General features: G+C 44.1%; 1 protein-coding gene across 1 annotated transcript; it reads left to right on the forward strand.

Annotated features, from left to right (window-relative positions):
* Positions 1–1,598: 1,598 nt before the first annotated feature.
* On the forward strand, positions 1,599–4,557 carry LOC309809780 (gamma-crystallin F; the record flags this gene model as incomplete). The annotated part of the gene is made up of 3 exons (XM_082631214.1): positions 1,599–1,702; positions 1,783–2,025; positions 4,285–4,557. Exons 1-3 carry the CDS (start codon positions 1,694–1,696, stop codon positions 4,555–4,557), a joined length of 525 nt encoding a protein of 174 aa, XP_082487340.1. The 5' UTR covers positions 1,599–1,693.
* Between the last annotated feature and the right edge of the window lie 17,685 nt (positions 4,558–22,242).

Here is a 22,242-nt window from a genome sequence, read left to right on the forward strand (position 1 = left end):
AAGAAGTGAAAATTAAGAGGGTTTTTTTGCAGGGGAGGAATGAGGTGTCTTTTTTATTGTGATAAAAAACACATAACATTAAATTTACCATTTTAACCATTTTTTAACCACAGTACAGTAGTGTTAACTATATGGATGTCCTTGTGCAAAGATCTCTAGAACTTTTTCATCTTGCAGAACTGAAAGGAGGTTTTAAAATATTCATCCACAGTGATCTTTAAAATACGGTACTATGGTTTTAATTTTTTCCTCCTTTCTACTTCTCTGTAGTTTCCAATTTTCTATAAAATTAGAATTTTTAAAAGAAAGAATGTGAATAAGGCTTATTAAATTTATGTGTTTCAAATAAAATTGTTCAGGGCAAACAATTTATTAGCATTAGACTTAAGTAGCAAGAATCCAAACTAAGGAATTAGACAGGTGTATCACAGTTATATCTGTTTGAGGACTAGCTCCTTCTAAAGCAGTGGTTTGCAACCAGGGTTGATTTCACTCCCCCCAGGGGACATTTGGCAATGTCTGGAAATATTTTTTGGTTGTCACAACCTTGAGAGTAATGCAAATAGTATCTAGAGGGTTGAGACCAGGGATGCTGCTCAACATCCTCAAATACACAGGACAGACCCTCACAACTGAGAATTTTTTGACCCAAGATGTCAAAACAGTATGAGGTTGTGAAATCCTGTTCTAAAGAGTGGAGCACCGGAAGCTGCTGGGGGGATGGGAGGGGGGGAAGGAAGGAAGACTAGCGCCTGGAACCAGAGCATTAACTAGGGAGCAACCAGGCTTGCCCAGGGCTGGGGAAGGTAGAGAAGGAAGAATCTTCCCAAGATTGTAGGATTTTAAGTCTGTTACATTTGCACGTTAACTTGAATTTTCAGCAGCTAGAACTAATTAACCTTAGCACCTGGTTTGCAAAATTATTGGTTAAATAAAAAGTTACGGTGTGAGTAATAACCACCCGTGAGTCCCCTCATGAATTCCAAAGTTGCGGGCTTCCTGCCGGTGGGCCGGAGGCAGCAGCTGGGTCTGGAGGCGGCCCTGGTCCAGTCTGCAGGCAGCAGAGCCGAGCCAGGTGCTTAAACAGGGCTTCCTCGGGGTCCAACCCCCATCACCTTTCCTCCGGTGTGTTGTCTGCTGCACCCGCCCATCAGTGGGGAGGCTGGTAGGCGGTTCTCTTAGAGGAGAATCCCATCCTCCTTCAGACGTCCTGCGGAGAAGGCAGGTGCCTCCCACGTCCCACATCCTCACACCAAGGAAACGCTCTCTCATCTAAACGCCTCCCGCTGGAGCCCATCCTGACCTCTGACCCGGCCACTACCCGGTGTTGTTCCTCAAAAAGAGATCATTTCGAAATTCAAAAAGGTTAAAAAATATTTCATCACAAGCATTAACCCCGTTAGGCGCTTTTGCTCGCTTCCAATCTCCTGAATAGGCTTCATTTAAAGGCCCCAGAGGCACCAAGTGACAGTTTTACGCGGGTCATCAGTTCGAAAGCTCTGGAGAGTCTAAGAGAAAACATACAATAAGTCCCCCGCCCACCCCCGCCCTCATTATATAGAAGAGAGAGAGGAAATCCTCCTCACCCGGGGGCCCCTTTTGTGTCGTTCCTGCCAACGCAGCAGCCCTCCTGCTATATAGACCCGCGCGCCCGCCCCACCGCACTGAACTCGCATCCCCGCATCCAGCAGCCATGGGGAAGGTGAGCCCCGCGCCGGCGGGAGGGGCCCGCAGCCGGGCTGGAGGCCAGGCCTCTGAGCCCTGTCCTTCCCTTCCTTGCAGATCACCTTCTACGAGGACCGGGGCTTCCAGGGCCGCCACTATGAGTGCAGCAGCGACCACTCCAACCTGCAGCCCTGCTTCGGCCGCTGCAACTCCATCCGGGTGGACAGCGGCTGCTGGATGCTCTACGAGCAGCCCAACTACCAGGGCCACCAGTACTTCCTGCGGCGCGGCGACTACCCCGACTACCAGCAGTGGATGGGCCTCAACGACTCCATCCGCTCCTGCCGCCTCATCCCCCACGTAAGTCCGGTTCCCCTGGGCCTGCCGTGCCCTCGGGTCACACCAGTGCTCCAGACGCAGTGTTCAGGCTGCAGGGCGGTGGCCTTCTTTTGCTGGCTCTAACCGGGTTCTCTTTCCCTTTATTAATGTCTTTAAGGTTTCTTTCCACCGAAAAATTGAGTGATGCAATGCTCTTAATTGAAATTGTATTCTCCTTTGCTAAAATTAAACTCACCGGGGCTTCCCTGATGGTGCAGTGGTTGGGAGTCTGCCTGCCCATGCAGGGGACACGGGTTCGTGCCCCGGTCCGGGAGGATCCCGCATGCCACGGGGTGGCTGGGCCCGTGAGCCATGGCTGCTGAGCCTGCGCGTCCAGAGCCTGTGCTCCGCAACGGGAGAGGCCACAACAGTGAGAGGCCTGCGTTCCGCAAAAAAAAAAAGAAAAAAAAAAAGTAGGCTTATAAAATTAAACTCACCTCTACTGGGCAAAAGTGGTGCACGGCATTAGTTTAGAGCGTCTGTGCCACGGCTGAGGAATAAGCAACAGGTGAACTCCTCACACCCAGGTGCCCTTAGGCTAGTTACTAGGCTACTTCTCTCCTTCCTCATCTGTAAAGCGGGGTTATTAAGGGCAGTTGGTTCATCGAGCTGTGATGAGGTCAAAAGGAGATTGCCCAGCACCTGGCAAACTACCCCTCCTCCAAATATTAACCATTATGAATATCAATGGTCCCTCAAGTTCTGCTTTTTGATTAGGCAAAACAAATAACCAACAGTGTGATTCCAGTAGCACCTGCAAAGCCCACTGCTACCCAAGTAAACCCCGAGCAGCCTGGAATTCCACAGTTAGGGAGGCTTTAATTTGCCTATGACAGAGTCCTGTGGAAAATGTACCACTCTGGGGAAATTTGAAATCCCCTCAGAGGGTTGAAAGCCTTGATAGGACCCAGACTGGCCTTAGGAGCCTGGAAATCTGGGCTTTTACTTTCCAGCCCTGACTCTGATTACAGCCTGAAAGCTCTAGTCATTAGTTTCTCTTAAAAGAAGAAAAGACTTAGAATGGTTGCTCCACGTGTGTCAGGCTGTTGTGAAGATCAAATTAGATAACGCACATGTGAGTCTTTTGCAAACCATGGAAGATATCTTATTAGCAGTTTTTTATACCTCAGAATGAATTGCTTATGAGAACCTTTCCTAACGAGGATTTAATGGTGGAAGAAGGAAGAAGGAATTGAGTGGGTACCTGCTGGGAAGGAACAAGCAGATTAAAGAACAAGTGCTCAGGAAGAGACAGACAGGATTTGCCCAGGGCTGACAGACTGCCCTTACATTTTTCTAAAGGTTTTATAATCTGTTGATCTAGACAGGCCTCCTTCATGATCTTGAGCTTCTATTTTTATTAATTACCTAAAAGTGTTTTGCCAGACCATATATTAGAGGTGAGAACTGAAACCTAATCATTACGATGACTCTTGCTTTTCAGGATTTTAGAATAGCAGGATTCAAAGCAGAAAGGAAGGGATTAAGGAGTTGCCTGGGCTGGACTGTCACCATCTGTGCTTCACTTCAGGGAAAGCAATTCGACTTCCTCTCTTCCCAGCCTCTTTTAATGCTATTGAGATTGAAAATAATGCCTTTTGCCAGGGATATATTTGTCTTTTTATTTTAATATCTAATTATTTTTATATCCTCCAAGGAGAGCTCCAGACCACCGTTTAAGTCTAAGGAGAGAGCACAAATTATATATATATAAATTGTCACTTAAGAATGGTACTGGGCTTCCCTGGTGGCGCAGTGGTTGAGAGTCCACCTGCCAATGCGGGGGACACGGGTTCGTGCCCCAGTCCAGGAGGATCCCACATGCCGCGGAGCGGCTGGGCCCGTGAGCCATGGCCGCTGAGCCTGCGCGTCCGGAGCCTGTGCTCCACAGCGGGAGAGGCCACAGCAGTGAGAGGCCCGCGTACCGCAGGAAGAAAAAAAAAAAAAAAAAAGAATGGTACTAAGTAGGTACTAAATATGATTCATGTAGGTTGTGGCCCTAGAAGACTATGGAGCACCATGCGTATCTTGATCTATGTGAAGTGCACCCTCTTTAGTTTTGCAGTGTACAATCTACCCAGCTGTACGCAGTGGTCCTGGTGTTGGCTGTCTTTTTAGTATGTCATCTTTGATATAGAAAGTATTTTTTTTAAAAAAAGCCCATTTCCCCAGCGGTGTGAGTGATTCGTTGCTAAAGGCTAGGTTTTCTGACTCTTCCCATCTGCTGATTGCTGAACCCAGACCAGCTCCCACCGGCTGAGGATGTACGAGCGAGAGGACTACCGAGGCCAGATGGCGGAGCTCACGGAAGACTGCTCCTCGCTCCGCGACCGCTTCCACTTCAATGAGATCCGCTCTCTTCACGTGCTGGAGGGCTGGTGGGTCCTCTATGAGATGCCCAACTACCGGGGGCGGCAGTACCTACTGAGGCCGGGGGACTACAGGCACTACCACGACTGGGGGGCCCTGGATGCCAGAGTGGGCTCCCTGAGGAGGGCCGTGGATTTCTATTGAAATATTTTAACTCTACCGTTTTCTCCATCTGGAAGCTAATAAAATATTTCCTGTGTGTCTCCTGCAGTTATGTAGCTTTCTTTTCCTTTCAGATTCCTTGGAAAGAAAGGCTCAGCAAAAATAAAGCTGGGAATAATGTGGATTTTCTTACATGTATCAGTGGAAAGGGTGGTGTGGGGTAGCAGTTAAGAGGACAGGCTCTGGAGCCAGAATGCCTGGGTCCACATCCACTTACTAGCTATAGGCAATGGAGCAAGTTAGCACTTTTAACATTTTTGTGTCTCAGTTTTCTAATTTGTAAAAAAGGGGGTAATAATACTTTTCTCTTCATAGGAATTAAATGTGGCTTAATTAAGTTAATAGCTGTAATTCTCTTACAACGATGCCAGGCACAAAGCAACTGATATATAATAAGAACTTACAACGTAAGTGTTCCTTAGTTATTACTGAGTATCTGGACCTTGTACATTAGTGTTTTCAAAGTATCAGTAATGGGTTGAGGATCACCTGCCACAGAATCACCTGGGACACCAGTAAAAAGACAGAATCCTAAACCCCACCCCACAGGTGATTCATATGCAAATGAAATTTAAGAACTGCAGTTCTAAATCTAGTTTGTAGTACTACAGAAGTACATCCGAAAAGATTGAACACCTCCAGGGCTTCCCTGGTGGCGCAGTGGTTGAGAGTCCATCTGCCAATGTAGGGGACATGGGTTTGTGCCCCGGTCCGGCCAGATCCCACATGCTGCGGAGCGGCTGGGCCCGTGAGCCATGGCCGCAGAGCCTGCGTGTCTGGAGCCTGTGCTCCGCAACGGGAGAGTCCACAACAGTGAGAGGCCCGCGTACCGCAAAAAAAAAAAAAAAAAGATTGAACACCTCCATTTTTAGACACTGGGCTCTGTACCAGGAAACAACAATGAGCAGAACTGGGTCCTTGTCCCCAAGAGCTTACAGTCTAGTGAGGGAGCAGAATATCCAACAGAATTTTTAAAATAATTATCCCAGCAGCATGGTTGTTGCATGTATGTCTACATGACTGTGGGAGCATTGAGGAAGAAGCCCAAGATACTTGTCAGAGTATCTGAGACGCTCCTACTGCAACTTCATCCATCCCTAGGAAGGACTTCGAATTCCCACCACCACACTGAGAATTATCAAAGATCCGGCTTATTATCAAGTATCAAAGATCCGGCTCCAAAATTCTTCTGGTAAAATTTCTAACAGAATGCTAGGAAAAAGAGATTGAAACAGATTATCATACCGACATGACAGGCAATATAACAAAGGGATTAGAACTCTAAAATATGACTGCAGTTAGACTGCTTTAGTTTGAATCTCAACTATATCTTGTACGAGCCAGGCAAGAGCCTCAGATCGGGTTCCCCCAGACACAGATCATGAACCAAAGATTCAGGAAAAGTGACTTATGGGGAAGTGCTCCCACAAGGAAAGGTGAGGGAGTTGGAGAAGCAAGATGGGGAAGAAAATGCCAACTTAGCCAGATCCCTTGGAGAGCCTCAGAGCATGGATCATACCTCAGAGTTTCTCCCGCCTGGAGGCAAAGGATCTGGGAGCTGGTTATCCGCCAACAGTCCCCTTTGCCATTGATCACAGGGCAAGGGAGACACAAAACTCCCAGAGCCTTTGGACTCTCCTCACTGGCTGGTGAGGGGCAATCGTCAGAAGTTTGCAGGGCAAGCGTTAGCAGCAAAGCCTGCCGAAGCGGGGGGATGAGCGCTCAGAGCTGGAAAGAAGGCCTGAAAGGATCTGGGCAGAGTGTACCTCGTCAGTATAGTAGGGATAGTAAAAGTCTCTCCCTTGCATGGTGTGAGGTTAAATTGATATAAAGCCTGTAAACACTAAGTACAGTGCCTGGCACATGGTAAGTGCTCACCAACTGTCTACAATTATTATTATCACCATCATCATTATCATTATTATTATTAAGTTCTATGGATTTGGGAGAAATTGATATAAATGTTGTGGAAACACCATGAACTAATCTTGTCCTGCAGGGAAGAAAGCGTGGCACATACGAGGGAAACAATGAGTAATTTGAGTTGACCAAAGTATGAAGAGCCCAGAGAAATAAGAGAAAAGGTGGTCTGATAGTTAAGGCCAGATCTGGGAGGGAAACAGCATTGGTCATCAGACCTTGGCTGAGACAAAAGTGATATTGTCAGTAGGCTCAGAACCAGCATCTAGAACCTGAGCTTTAAAGTCAAAAGCATTTTAAAAAATAAAAGGAGAGCAATGGAACAAGCAAAATTATTTCAAATCCACATAAGCAAAAACCAGTAAAGGAGAAGCATTTGTACAAAACACTAACACTGCTTCTTGCTCCACAAGCAATGTGACCCCGTTCTCCTCCAAGAGGCCGAAGCTAGCTGCCTACTCAGACCTGTGAACTGGAAAAGGTGATTGTGTAGGGGCTTCCCTGGTGGCACAGGGAGCACGTGTTCAAGCCCTGGTCCGAGAAGATCCCACATGCCTCAGAGCAACTAAGCCCGTGCGCCACCACTACTGAGCCTGCGCTCTAGAGCCCATGAGCCACAACTACTGAGCCCGTGTGCTACAACTACTGAAGCCCACATGCCTAGAGCCCATGCTCTGCAACAAGAGAAGCCACCGCAGTGAGAAGCCTGCACTGCGCAACGAAGGGTAGCCTCCACTCGCCGCAACTAGAGAAAGCCCACACACAGCAACGAAGACCCAACGCAGCAAAAAATAAATAAAATAATTTTTTTAAAAAAAGAAAGGTGGTTGTGTAATAATCAACACAAGCTATTTAAAACCTTTACATTTTCACTGCCACTCCTTCTCACATTACCTTTCATCAAAACTATTCCAATAACTTCTTAACTTAGTTACTTTCTCCTCGGCCCTTCCAGCTCTCGTTAAAAAACAACTTTTTTTCTCTAAGAACAAAACTAGAATATTGAATATATTATTTGGGCATATGGGTTGCTTCTGTTAAGATTAATTGCTAAGGTTATTTGAAGAAACTTGAAAATAAAAAGAAAGAGGAAGGGGAGAGGAAGAAAACAGAGAGATACTAGCGATGAGAGAATGGTGGCTCAGGACAGGGTGTGGCATTTATGGAGGTGAAAAGTGGTGAGATTCTGAACATATTCTGAAGGCGGAGCCAACAAAAACTCTTGCTGGATTCAATGTGGAGGTGAGAGAGAGGTTTGGTCTGCGCAACTGGAAGGAAGGAGTTGCCGTCAACCTAAACGGGGAGAACTGCCAAGAAGCAGGTTTGTGGAGGAAAACCAGGAGGTCCCATTTTGGACAAGATGAGTTTGAGGTGTCTGTGAACATCTAAGTGGAATTGTTAACCAGGCAACTGGTTATACTAGCCTGGAGTTCAGGAGAGAGGCTGGGCTGGAGATCTACTTTTGTAAGTCATTGGTGGGTAGATGGTATTGAAAGTTATAAGTCTGAACAGGATGCCCAAGGGGGTGTGTGTAGGTAGAGAAGCCTGGGGTGCACTCCAGCTTTAAGAGCACGAGACAAAGAAGAATGTATGGGTCAGGGAAAGCTAAATGCTGTCACAAAGAGCACCAACAGTTCAGTGACTTACACAATAAAAGTTTTATCTTTCATTTAAAAAAATAAAATAAAATTTTAAACAGAGGTTTTTTGTTTTTGTTTTTAACATAATGACTTTTTAACTAGTTCTTCAGACCAGATACATCCAGAAACATTGAAGTCAGCAGGAACAATGCCAATATAATTAGAGAAGTGGAATCTAATTGTTTTATATCACTTTTAATTTTTTGCCCATTATACTAAAAAGCACTACATACAGATTCATCAAGGAAAATTGGAAAATTGTAATGAATACTTAAAAATACCAGGATGCCCTGTATACATCTATAAATCTCCTTCAGTTCGAACATAAATGTGATTATGAATAAAGCTGTTATAAACAAACAGACAAAAAATACCAGGGTGCTCATGCACCCACATTTAGAATTACTAAGAGAGTGAGATTAAGGACTTTGAAGCTGTGATAAGTAGAGCGACAGAGGCCTGGTGCACAGCTGCCTAGATTTACTTCCTCTTAGATGAGAGCACCACCCAGTGCTCACCAGAAGGAAGGCAGGTATGGTTTTAAAGTTTGTCCCAACATCACAATTAGTAAGAGATTATTTTCCACCTTTTAAATATACTGTTATGCCGTGTAGTCAAGGTAAACTTATAACTTAGCCGAAGAGCTTATTAAGTAAGTGTAAATTGTACTCAAATAGCAGTGTTTGAGAACTTTGTGACACAGCATAGGCATTTCCTAAGAGAAGGTGAAGAAAGGCATGATGGTTGGTCTGTGTTCACCGAAGCGGCTGTGGCACTTCGGAGAAGGGAATCCAGCATTTGTTTTTGCCTTTTCACAGAGCCTATGTCTTCTCCATCTCAACATCTGACAGATCCATTTCTAATTTATGAAAGTTTGAGTTCATGAGTAAGATAGATCCCATACCCTTGTTCAAATACTTCCTTCACTTTCACCTTCAAGCTCAACACCTATTTACTTATGATTTCTCAACCAACTCTTTTTTACATCCTTTACATTTTTTCTTACCATTGTATATGAGTAGTTCTTTTACCAGAATATTGATTCATCTCTTTTAGAAAACAGGGACAGCTATGCCACATGTCATTGGCTGACTTCCTCTGTGTCCCTATCCCTCTCTCAGTGTCTACAGACCTATATGGTTGTTCATAACCCACTGGTCTTAAAATGTCTCAGATCAATCTAGGTGTATTCAGAGATGATGTACAGTGTGTAGGGCAGCGCCTCTGCCCATCCTTGCATTTGAAAGCCACGACCTTGGCTCTTTAGAATAACACCCAAGCTTGCGTCTTGAGGCTGCTTTGAGCACTATCCTCCAAACGATGTTTGTCTTTCTGCCTGAATCCTCCCACTGCCAGCTTATGCTGGTCTCAAAGGTGGGAATTGGGAACTGTTGATAGAGCGCATAAATATAGCTCCTGATCTCATAGCCTTTGGGCTTTGTTAAGAGTTCCAGAAAACTTTCACCACGCGTACCACGTGAAAGGGGACCGCTGCAAATCAGCCCAGATCCCAGAGCCCTACCAGGGTCTACCACACTCCCACTTGGAAACTTCCCTGTTCCCACTGACTCAGACTTTGTGGCCACCTGCCTCACCCTCTCAGGGTCCTGGCTTGGAAAATAAGATAAACCCTGTTGTACCTCATCATCTTTTCTTTCCTTGAAATCAGACTAGTCCATTCTGAACTAAGTCTCACCAGATTCTTCACCATGGTTTCCAGGTCCTACAGCTCACTTTTTGCACCTCTTTTGTTCTTGAAAACTCTTCCTCTTTAATACTTACTTAATCTGGCTTTATTATTTTTTTAAGAACTTCCCTTTTATTTATTTTTATTTTTTTGGTTGCACCACATGACATGTGGGATATTAGTTCCCCAACCAGGGATCGAACCTGCACCCCTTGCACTGGAAGGGCAGAGTCTTAACCACTGGACCGCCAGGCAAGTCCCTTAATCAGGCTTTATTTAAAATGTTTCTTTTCCCCCTTCATCCTCCATTATAATCCTCCATTCAAGGATTCACAGTACTCAATTTTGCCTTTAGGAAGCAGCAGCACTAGAAAAAAAAAAAAAAGCGGCGGCAGCAACAGATTTCAACTCAACAAATTTAAATTAACTAATAATCATTACAACTTTTAAAATGCTTCAGCTTTCACAGTTACAGTTTACCATAACCCTCTAGCTGGTTTTCTGTTAGAAGCATTGCTCCTGAATTCTCAAGAGCTAATTTTTGGAATCAAACTTAGATACTAACATTACCATCCACTAGTTGTGAGACATCAGGCAAGCACTTAACCTCTCAGCTGTAATGGGGCTAATCACAGAAGCCACATCATGGGGCGTTTGTAAGATGTAAATAATAACATAATGCTATAAAATGCCTGACATATAGTAACTTATTAAATGTTAACTATTGTCGTTACATTTTATTTATCTTTTTATTGTCCTAAGTATTGTATTTTGTACTTGTTGTGGACTTTTAAAAATTATCAAGAAGCCCAAAGCTTGGCTAAAAATAATGTAATTATAAGAGTATGTAAGGGAGCTATAGTACCTAGAACACAGGAAATAATAGATCTACTGTTCTCCAAACTAGTCAAATAAATTTCTCATTTCTAGGCAATACATTGTAAAGGTATCATTACTAACATCACATTTTCTAAAGAGGATACCAGAATTGTGAAGAGTCTAAAAACCATCTCCTAAGAGTAAAGAAACTGGGACTACTGAAACTGTACAGAAAAAGTATTTTCAGATATTTAAAAGGATCCCACGTGAAAAGAGCCCAGACTAATTTTCTGAGTCCTGTACAGAAGCAACACCAATGGGTATAATTTATGGGGAGACTGCTATCAGCTCAACACAAAAAAGACTTTAAAGTAGGTAGAAATAGCAGCAATGTAATAGGCACAGGGTAGTGACCATTCTGTTCCTTGAGGGGCTCAGGCATCCACCGAATAATAGAGTGTTTCTGTGCAGGTGGGAATTGAACTTAACTCTGAGCATCCCTTCTTACTCATGGGAGTTTATTTATCCAATTCTAGGGAGGTGGAGTAGATGTCATCTGTTGCAAGTGACAGATCGTCAACTCAAAAGAGTTTAAACTGAAACAGGATTAGAACTAGGAAGTCACAGCTGTTGTCATGCTGAAATGTATTCAAGGGTTCAAGCAATGATATCCTTTCCTTCATGTGGGCTTCATCCTTAAACAGGCTTTCCCATGAGATAGTCCACAGGAATCCAGGATTACCAGATCACTAGTGTTCAAAATCCCCATCTCTCTCCCTAAACATTTAGATCAGGTCTCTTAAAAGGATTCCTGTTAGTCTTGCAGGGGTGAGTTGCCAGCCCTGAACCATGAGTGCTTCCTAGAGGGTGGCATGTTCTAATTGGCCAGCCTTGGTCACATGACCACCATGTGTTGGGGAGATAGAACCTTGGGATTACTCGCTCTACCTGTGGAGGAGCAGTTCTCAAAGAGAAGAGATGTTGGGCTGACAAAAATAACAGCTATCTGCTACAAGGGGAGGCTTGAATACGTAGATGTGAATAATTATGCCTCCAAAGTCCCTGGATGACCCCAAGAAATCCTCTTCTTCTGTAAGGTATTATCCATTATTCACAGATGTAAAGTATGGACAAAACTTTATTTTCCCTTTTGTAAACGTTTTTCTTCATAGGTCCATATTTTTCTTCTCTAAGAGGTTTATAAGAATAGATGATTATAATTACCAAAGTAATCTAGAAATTCTTTCTAGGAATAACTAGTGGAAGGTAGGAGTCAGTTGGGTTCAATTTGGTGCAAATGAACCACAGATGGAAATATTAGTTTACATAGGCTTTATTTGACCTTTCCTTTACAAACTCAGATTAGTGGAGAAACCCATTTGTAAGAATTAGTTCTTTGAATTGTGACTGTTGTGAATTTGGTTTGGGGCTACCCATTGGTTATTGATTCTTTCCTTCCCAGGAACAACTATTGCTTTCCTGTTTGTCTCATTTTGTGTCCTGGGAACTTTGGTGACTTTTGGAAAGTCCATAATGATGGGGACTGGTAGCCAGGGGGACCAACCTGTAATTAAAAGTTTGAAACATCCAGCCCCACTGCCACCAGCCACCTGTGGGGAAGGGAGAGGTGGTCAGTAATTTAACCAACCATGTCTATGTAATGAAGCCTACTTAACACCCAAAAGGACGAGGTTTGGAGAGCTTCCAGGTTGGTGAACATGTGGAGGTGCTGGGAGAGCTATGCACCAGGCAAGGGCATGGATGCTCTGAGCCCCTTTCCCCACACCTTGCCCTATGCAGCAGCTCTTCCATCTGGCTGTTCTGCCCATGATTTTTAAGTGACAACAAATGACATATATATAACTTTAGACTCTTTAGAATACTAAACCTGTCCTAAGAAATTTTCAGAAACAAAAGAGTAGCCACTTCCTGTGAAAGAAATGAGTTTAATAGCCATGATCTTATCACCAGCTATTTTTAGCAAAAGTCTTTTCTTTAAACCACTACTTATACTCCTTAAACAAATTAAAACTAAAACCTCTTAAAAGTCCTTTTATTAAAAAATATCCTTTCCTAATAAACCTGTAATCTAGTAAATAAACTGTTTCTCTGAGTTCTCTGAGCCAGTCTGGCAAATTAACGAAATTCAAGGAGGAGGTTGTGGGAACCTCCAATTTATAGCCAGTAGGTCAGAAGCACAGTTGATAACCTGGATGGGACTGGCATCTGAAGAGGATGCAGGCAGTCCTGTAAGACTGAGCCCTTAACCCACGGGATCTGATGCTATCTCTGGGTAGATAGTGTCAAAATTGAGTTATATTGTATGACACCCAGTTGGTGCAGCAGAATTGCTTGATGGGGGGAAACTCCACACATTTGGGCACCAGAGTACAGAGCGTTTGGAGTATTGTGTGTGGTGTAGGGAAAACAATAGCATGTCTTTTCTTTATATCTAAGCACCCTTCTCCAATAAAAGGAACCAGGGCTCCTAGGAGAAGTGGTTAATTCCAAGACAGGAGCAAGGCAAATAAATATGAGTATGGAACATTCTGTGGTACCCGAAAATAAGAAAATACTAAAAAAATAAAAGGGAGAGACACAGGCGCCAACCCAATGGTGATCCTAATGACAGAAGCTGGAACCATTTAAACCGCTATGACTCAGCTTGTCCTGGGCTAGTGAGGATTCATTGTAACTGCTGCCCTACAGGGAGCTTTTTAACATGGGAACATGGTGGGAAGCAGCCTCTTCTCTACCCACTTCCTCATTGGACCTATGAGTTTTAATATCTCCATTAGCTCAGAAGCAAACAAAAAAATTCCCCATGAGGTATAATACACATTATTATAATTTTAGAGATAAGACTTATTTGGCACTGTTCAGACGAGTCTCTGCTGATGCTTTATGACAGGAAAATATTGAAATTCTTTAAACATCTGGAATATATATCCAGACATGGATAGATGACTTGGTGGCCCTGTGTAATATAACTCCCACACCAGTGACCAGGGATCAAGCAGCTGCTGAAAGGACAACAGCGTTGGAAGGCTGTCCTGCTACTTTGACAATGTTTCTCTCTGCCATGTAGCCAATAATAATTGACAACATTTACAGTGTTTCCAGTGTGGCAGGCACAGTACCAGTCACTTCACATCCATTTGCTTCTTCCAATCTTTTCACAACAGGCATATGCGTTAGGTTCTGGCAGTATCTGCATTTAACAAGGATACCAGTTCCTAACAGTTAAATGGTTAATCCAGCGCCACATACGAATGGAAGGAGCAGACCCAGGATTTGAAGCCAGATTTCTCTGACTCCAGAATCCTCGCAGTTCACCATTAGGTTATTCAGCTCTGTCTCCGGCAGGATGAGGACACGCTTTGACAAAGGAAGACTTGTGGTGGGGGGGTGTTGGGAGTGTCAGAAACATGTACAGTTGATCCTCAGTATCTTCAGGGGATGGGTTGCAGGAGCCCCTGGGGGTACCAAGATGCCCAGATGCTCGAGTCCCTTCTATAAAAAGGCTGGCACGGTCGGCTGACCTCATCCATGGGTTTGGCATCTGAAGATTCAACCAGCTGCTGTTGAAACGGGATGCCCTGGATGCAGCACCTGTGGATGTAGATGGCCAACTGTATGTTTATGGAAAAAAAAAAAAACGATGTAGAAGTGGACTCAAGCAGTTCAAAACTGTGTTGGTCAAGGGGCAGCTGTATACTATTTCCTGGACATGCCATTTGTAGCAATAATTTACTTGAAGGTTGTAATCTCATCCAAAATGAGGAGAAAAGAGGCAGAGGGAGAGGCGGGAAAAGGGTCCCACCTAGAGGACTGGAAACAGAGGAAAAAGGGATCTTTGAAGCTCAAAAGCAACACTCATGAAACCAGACTGGCTATAGTAGCTTCCGTCATTTTAGACAAGGTCACCAGCAAGACCATAAAGGAGGGTGTGAATGGGGGGGTCCCTGCTGCTAACGGGTCCCACAGTGAAAGGGAGTTCGCAGGCCTCATAGTGAAACGGAGCAGGACCCTGTGGTCTAGCCCCCCGTGTCCTCAGCCTGCCTTTTGTCTGTGGAAAAACGTCAGCCAACGAATAAGTTTAATCAGAGAAATGAGAAAATACAGAAGCAAAGGAAAAACAAAGTCCAACAAGACTGAATAATCATAGTTCAGTTAGCAAACACAGTCAAGGACTTTTAGCTCCTCCTCAAGGGCTATAGAGAATATTCCGAGCCATATCCTGTGAGCTTGTGAGCTCTTATAGATACTAAAAGCCCCACCAGGTGGAAGAAGTTAACTACATGATGACCAGATTGTAGTCATGACATAAACTGCCACAATGCTGAGAATTAACCTCAAGAAAATGGGAACAAACCAACCCTGGAACTGAAGATTAACTGTACTTCAAATAATCAAGATGATGCTGGTCAGACCACTGCATTTCCAACTTCAACATGATGGTCAGAGCTGCCTGTGCTGTTTCTACATGTAGCCTCCTCCCTCCGTCTATAAAGGCTCTTGCCCCCTGCTTGTCTGGGGGGACGCGGGGGGGAGTCGGCCTTTGGAAAAGAGTCCGCCCTCCCCCGCGGTTGCCGGCATCCAAAACAAAGCAAACTTTCCTTTCCACCAGTCTTGCCTCTTCATTGGCTTTTGAGCAGTGAGCAGCCAGGCCCCCACTTCCAGTTACAATAGTGGTTTGTCCTGCATGACAATCCTGCCTTCATCTGGGGAGGAAGGGGTTTGATAAACCACCACAGATCTAGGGCACGATACCATAAGTCACTGGCAGGCTCTTCTCAAAAAAGACCATGTGTACAAGTTAAACAAGGAAGAGAATGAAAGCATGGAAAGTGCTGAAACATGCTGGTAAGTGGCTCTCCATCAGGAAACAGGAAGGATGCTCTCCAGGAGGGAGATCAGATGGCAGAATAGAAGAATGTGGAGCTTACCTCCTCCCACAAAAGCATCAAAAATACATCTACGGGCTTCCCTGGTGGCGCAGTGGTTGAGAGTCCACCTGCCAATGCAGGGGACGTGGGTTCGTGTCCCGGTCTGGGAAGATCCCACATGCCGCGGAGCGGCTGGGCCTGTGAGCCATGGCCTCTGGGCCTGCGCGTCCGGAGCCTGTGCTCCGCAACGGGAGAGGCCACAACAGTGAGAGGTCCGCGTACCGCAAAAAGAAAAAAAGAAAAAAAGAAAAAAAATCTACGTGTGGAATAATTCTCACAGAACACCTAAGGGTGCTTCCCAGTGTTCCTGTTAGCAAGCAGAGGAAACCTGTCTCCCTGGGCTGCTGATCAGAAAAGGAAAACGAATGCAGGATAGCACTTCAGTCAAGCATCCTATTAGTAACAAGGGACTTGAGTCATTTTACCGCTTTAGAAGAAGCAGCAGGACTACCTCATATCTTTGAAAGTGGCCGTAGACCCCTTCTGCAATATGGAGATTTAGAGATGGGGGTGGTTTCCCTGTGAAACTTTAAAAAAAAAAAAAAAAAAGGAAAAGAAATCTTATCAGCCCAGGACTGAAAACCCGTACAGGTAGCATATGATTATTATTCATTCCCTTGAGTTGAAAATAAGAAGGGCTTTTTTTTTTTTTTGCTTTTTAATAGAAGGGCAAGTGTACCTAGATAGGTGCAGGAAGGAATAGGAAATCTAAGATCAGTCTTTAGCAGGCAGAAAACAAACGGAAAAAGATCAACTTGGAAGCAGAGGCTGAGAAGACACAGGGGCAGTGCTGACACCACTCTGGAGGGCCGGCTGAGCTCAGGCTGGAGCAGGTAGCCTGGGGCTGGCCGCAGTCACGAGGACAGGAGCAGGGAAGGGTGCCCCACTCCACGGGAAGGTTTACTGCATATGCCACCAGGTTCCAGAGGGCAGAACAAATGCTAGTGGGTTCTCATCTGTGTTCCCGGAAACCAGACAAGAACATGGAGGCGGAACTTTCCGAGCAGTGCCTGATGCTGCGTCAATAAAAGGGCTGATGGGAGCCAAGAAGATGGACGCTGAGAATTCGGCTACGTGCCAGGAACCCACAGCTCCGAGGATGCTGCTTCGATCCAGGTTTCTCTCCTGGTAGGAAACTCAGTCAGGAAGTGAGGCCAGTCAAGCTCTACTTCCCACTAGAGGGACAGACAGACTGGTGCAGAAGTCTGCAGAAGTAGCCTGAGGTCGGGTGGAAATCTGGGATTTTGTTCACCACTATTGTTTCTGAAACTACTGGCCATAACACATGTTGGCTCCTAAGTAGTCAAGCTTCCTCACGTCTTAGCTTGCCGAGCTCCTCGTTGGCTTAATGATTAGAAGGGCAGAGCCGGCAGGTCACAGGTACTGGGGGCAGCTGGGGAAATTAACTAAAAGGGATAGTGAGAAGGCTAAGGTCAATATGGGGTCAGACACAGGTTGAGACCTGCCGTGCCAGCCACAGAGTTAATGGATAGTTCAAAACAGGTTAACTGAGCACTTTTTATGTCCCGGGTCCCAGCGCTGCTGAGTTAAGCAGAGAAATTTTGGAGATGGTAAGACAGTCACTGCCATCAAGGAGATGGGGGGAAGGAGCTAAGATTGCTGGAGTCCCCACTCTGTGCCAATCGCTGTATCAGGTTCTGGGAATGCAGAGGACTAAGACGGGGCCTTTCCGCTTCAGGAGCTCAGAGTCTAGTAGGGAAGCCAGACCCACAATTAATTTGATGCAGTAAAATGTGGTTAACAGGTAGGAGCTGAGGATGTGAAGGGCTACAGAGGCACAGAAGAAGAAATATGTGAGTTCTTCCTGGGTAAGTAAGGAGAATTCCTGAGGAGGATTCTCTGTCTCCTGAGGAGATAACATTTGAGATGGGTTTTAAATTATAAGTAAGAATTTAACCATTGAGAAAGAGCAGACGGACATGATAGCAGCAGAATAGCACGAGAAAGGTGTGAACACACCGAGGCGTGACAGGGCATGGTGCATCGGGTGGACAGTGAGGAACCCAGCATGGCCAGAGGACAGAATATAAGGAGTGGGTGGAGACAAAGGCCAGAGAAGACACTAAAAAGGTGGGGCGGAGCAGGGTATGCAGTGCTTTCAGGTAATTGGAGACCCTGGAAGGCATTCAGCAGGCTTCATGCAATTGGACCTGCATTTCCTTAAAGACAAAGGACAGGCAGTTGGAGGAGGGATGGAAGCAGGAAAGCCAGGGAGCAAGCATTTACAGAGAACTGGGCCAACTCAGAGCGGAAGTGCCCCATCAACAGTGGGCGGCTGGACATAATCCCTGCCTCCCTCCTTGGGAAAAGGAGGGGCCGGGTGGCCAGAACTTCCAAGTTTTCATGAAAATCTAAAACTGTACATTCTGATGTTAACAATCCACCCACCACCCCAATTTGTAATACTGGTTTAAAATTTTAAAAATCATGACAATCAGGCAAGCAAAACACCCTCAGTTAAATTTATGCACATTTAGGAACAAAGAAAGGATTGGAAATCCAGATAGTATAGTTTGGTAATTAAGCCCTGCAGTCAGACCGCCCTGGGTTTGAATTCAGGTTTTCCCACTAAGCAACCAGGAGGCCAGGACTAAGTTACTGAATATTTAGCCACTCTGTGCCTCATTACACAAGATGGTTGATGGGGTTGTTGTGAGGGATAAATTAAATAATGCATGTTGAGCCTTTAGCACAGGACTGGGCATATAATAAATTCTGAATATATGTAAACTTCTATTGCTGTTCTATCTATTGTATTATCATTGTTGTATATTGTGTTATTGTGTGGTTAATGTGTTATTCACATTTTCATAAGTTGAGTTGCTTTAAGATTCAAAGCATCACAAATAACCACTATAATCTTTAAAAAAGATTAACTTGGGGGCTTCCCTGGTGGCGTAGTGGTTGAGAGTCCGCCTGCCGATGCAGGGGACATGGGTTCGTGCCCCGGTCCGGGAGGATCCCATGTGCCGCGGAGCAGCTGGGCCTGTGAGCCATGGCTGCTGGGCCTGCGTGTCTGGAGCCTGTGCTCCGCAATGGGAAAGGCCACAACAGTGAGAGGCCCACATACCACAAAAAATTTTAAAAAATAAAATAAAAAATAAATAAAAAGATTAACTTGGGAATTCCCTGGCAATCCAGTGGTTAGGACTCAGCGCTTTCACTGCCGGGGCCCATGTTCGATCCCTGGTCGGGGAACTAAGATCCTGCATGCCGTGCAGTGCTGCCAAATAAAAAAAAAAAATTTGTTAATTAAAAAATATTTTTAATTAAAATTTTTTCTGTTAATTAAAAAAATTATTTTTAATTAAAAAATTTTTAATTAAAAATTATTTTTAAATTAAAAAAATTAACTCATATTTCTCTAGTTTTGATACCCATAGTAGTAAGAAAAGAAAAAAAATTAACTGGCATTATTTATCCTCAAACCAGAAAATATGGACCTGAAATTCATCAAGCCTTTTCCTCAAGAATAGAAGGCTCATTTTTTAATGAGATGCATCCTTCTCTCCCTTCCTTTAAAGTCTTGCAAATAAGTTTTTAACTTAGCAGATGTTTTCCAGCTTACATTTTCAACAATGGAGATTTGTAGACATTTAAAAAACCTAACCTAAACTTAAAATTGGAGACAAAGCTGACCGTTTAAAGAAGCCTGTATGAACAAATATATCACTTGCTAAAGATAAGTGTTCAATGATTTACACTTAATCCCCTAAATATCCTGGATCCAACTTTGCTCAGAGAGCCTTCAGTAGAAGATTAGCAGCAGGGCTTCCCTGGTGGCGTAGCAGTTAAGAATCCGCCCGCCAATGCAGGGGACACGGGTTCAAGTCCTGGTCCGGGAAGACCCCATATACCGCAGAGCAACTAAGCCTCTGCACCACAACTACTGAGCCCATGTGCCATGACTACTGAAGCCTGAGCGCCTAAAGTCCATGCTCCACAACAAGAGAAGCCACTGCAATGAGAAGCCCGCGCACTGCAACGAAGACCCAATGCAGCCAAAAATAAATAAATTATTTATTTATTTATTTATTAAAAAAAAAAGAAGGGTTCTGAAATCAAGATGTCGTTTTTTAGATCGATGGTTCTCCATGTGGAATCCAGGGATCTCTGGTGGGTCGGCAAAGATTCTTCCAATCGTTCTGTGGGCTCTCTGGGATGCCCCCTGGTTCTTGAATGTTTCAGCTAAAGATTCCCTCTTCCAAAGTCTGCAGAAGCTCAAGGACCCACAGCTTCCAACAGTAGCCAAGAAGGAGAACCATTCTCTCTATCAGATTTTTCATTTCCCCTCCCATCCAAGAAAATACCAAAAAAGATACCCCACATCCAAAGACAAAGTAGAAGCTGCTAATGCTGGACAGTCTCCTGCAGAGGTGGGGGGTGGCCAAGGACACTGGCAGCAGAAGTTCCGGGAAGTACTCCTTGGTGTGAGTCCTCCCAGAGTCCACCACTAGCCCCACCAAAGAGCCAGGTAGGCTCTAAATACATAAATTCTTTAAAAAAAAAAAAGATTAGCAGCAGCTGTTATGTCTGACTGATACTTGGGTTACATTTCCGTCTTCTTGCAAAATAGGAAAGGAAAGATAAGCCTACATGGGGTCAGAATGCAGATAACTCTGAACTGAGATCACTTATATTGCACTGGGCGGGACTCTTCCAATTGCAAGTGACTGCAAACTCACCCACACAAGCTTTAACAGAAAGCATGTGTGGGTGCACATGATCGACAAGCCTTGGGCATGACTGGATGCAGGGGTTCAAGTGAGATCATCAGAAGTCATTCTTTGTAGCCTTCTGTCTTCCTCAGCTCTGTTTTCCTCTGTGTTGGCTTTGCTCTCAACAGGCTCTTTCCACATGGTGGACCTGCACAGCTCCAGGCACACAGCATACCGTAGCTCAGAATCCCGAAGGGGAGTTCTTACAAAGTCTTTGCTTTGAGTCTCACTGGCCAGGTTCGATTTAATTTCCCTCTTCCTGACCTGGTCACTGTGGCCTGTAGAATAAAATATTCTAAGTGGTTGAAATGAAGCCCGAGCGTATCCCTGGAGTTAGGGATAGAATGAGTGAGACCTAAGCCACATGGTTTGAGAACGAGGAAGTGCTCACCTAAGGAAAGAGGGATACTGGAAAGTGGAATGGATTCCAAGCAGGAAAAAACACAGATGCCTGCCCCCCAGGTGCCAGTGCCACCCACTACAAAATTCAGAGAAAACTGGTAACTTGATTTGTGGCACAGCATGTAGCAAACAGCCCTGCTAACAAATGCGCAAACTAGCTACCAGCTCCATCATTACCAGGAAGACAAGCTGAGAGTGGAGTCTATTGCTAGCACCTTTGCTTTCTCAGGTCAGCATTGTCAATTTTGACTTTATGAAGCAAAATGTGATTTTTTTTCTTCCTTGGAATTTAGAATGCTTTTTATTTTTTATTTTTTTTGAACTTGCTATTGGGAGGATTTAGGATTAGGTACAAACTATCCTGTTGATAAAAGTGAGTAGACCCTGGAATGGAATTATTGGGTAAAGTTAAGATTGTTGTACCATGAACTGTCTAAAAAATAGGGGCAATGAACTTGCTGATCTCCTAAGGGCAAGTCTTAGAGTGAGCTGCCAAATAATTACATTCCTTTGAATGGCCAGGTCTCCCCATAACCATAACACCTAATATGGTCCTTTAATCTATTACCTCATTTTGAAAACCAGACTTTGAACTTCTGTAAATTTCTTAAACCAAAGCTTTGTAAAGCTCCTGCTTGTAACAGTTGGATTGTGTAGCAAGAAGAGGTTTAGATTTGGGGTCAAAATCTTTGAATTCAAACTTCCAGTGTCCTTTTTTTTTTTGGTCTCATATGTGCTTTATTTTGTTTTTATTGAGATATAATTGACATAGAAGATTATGATAGTTTCAGGTGCACAACGTAATTATTTGATATTTGTATATATTGTGAAATGATCACCACAAGTCTAGTTAACATCCATCACCACACACAGTTACAAAGTTGTTGTTTTTTATTGTGGTGAGAACTTTTAAGGTCTACTCTCTTAGCACTTTTCAAATACACAATATGGTGTTATTATCTGTAGTCACTGTGCTGTCCATTACCTCCCCATCCAATGTGCTTCTTGTTAGTTGTGTGGCTTTATGCTCTGTGAGCCTGTTTCCTTTTCTCTCAAATACCTATAGGAATTCCTGCCCTATCTATCTCACCAGACTTTTGTGAGAAGCAAATATGAGCATGTTCAGGAAGCCAATATTTAAACTATCAAGTGTTCTACTTTATTGTAAGGTAGACACATGGAGTTATTCTATAATAACACTGCTGCTTACAGAGCCACTCAACTTCAAACACATTCCTAGACTCTCCCCCAAGTGGCAGCTATTCGTATTTGAATATTTTCATAAATGTGAATAGAAGTTCATTCATTGAAGGCTTAGTCTGCCTTCCTTTGAGAGAAATGAAATCTTATTTTTTCCTTTAATAGTTATGGCTTATTTAGTGGATTTTTATTCCTTTGTAATTAATCTATTTTTCCTTCAGATTATGGAAGTATTTCTTGAGACAATATTTGCTTCATCTTCAGATTATGGAAGTATTTCTTCAGACAGTATTTGTTTCATCTGTATGTCA

The sequence above is a fragment of the Mesoplodon mirus genome, assembly GCF_964341445.2.
Source record: "Mesoplodon mirus genome assembly, chromosome: 8".
NCBI classification, from domain to species: domain Eukaryota; kingdom Metazoa; phylum Chordata; class Mammalia; order Artiodactyla; family Ziphiidae; genus Mesoplodon; species Mesoplodon mirus.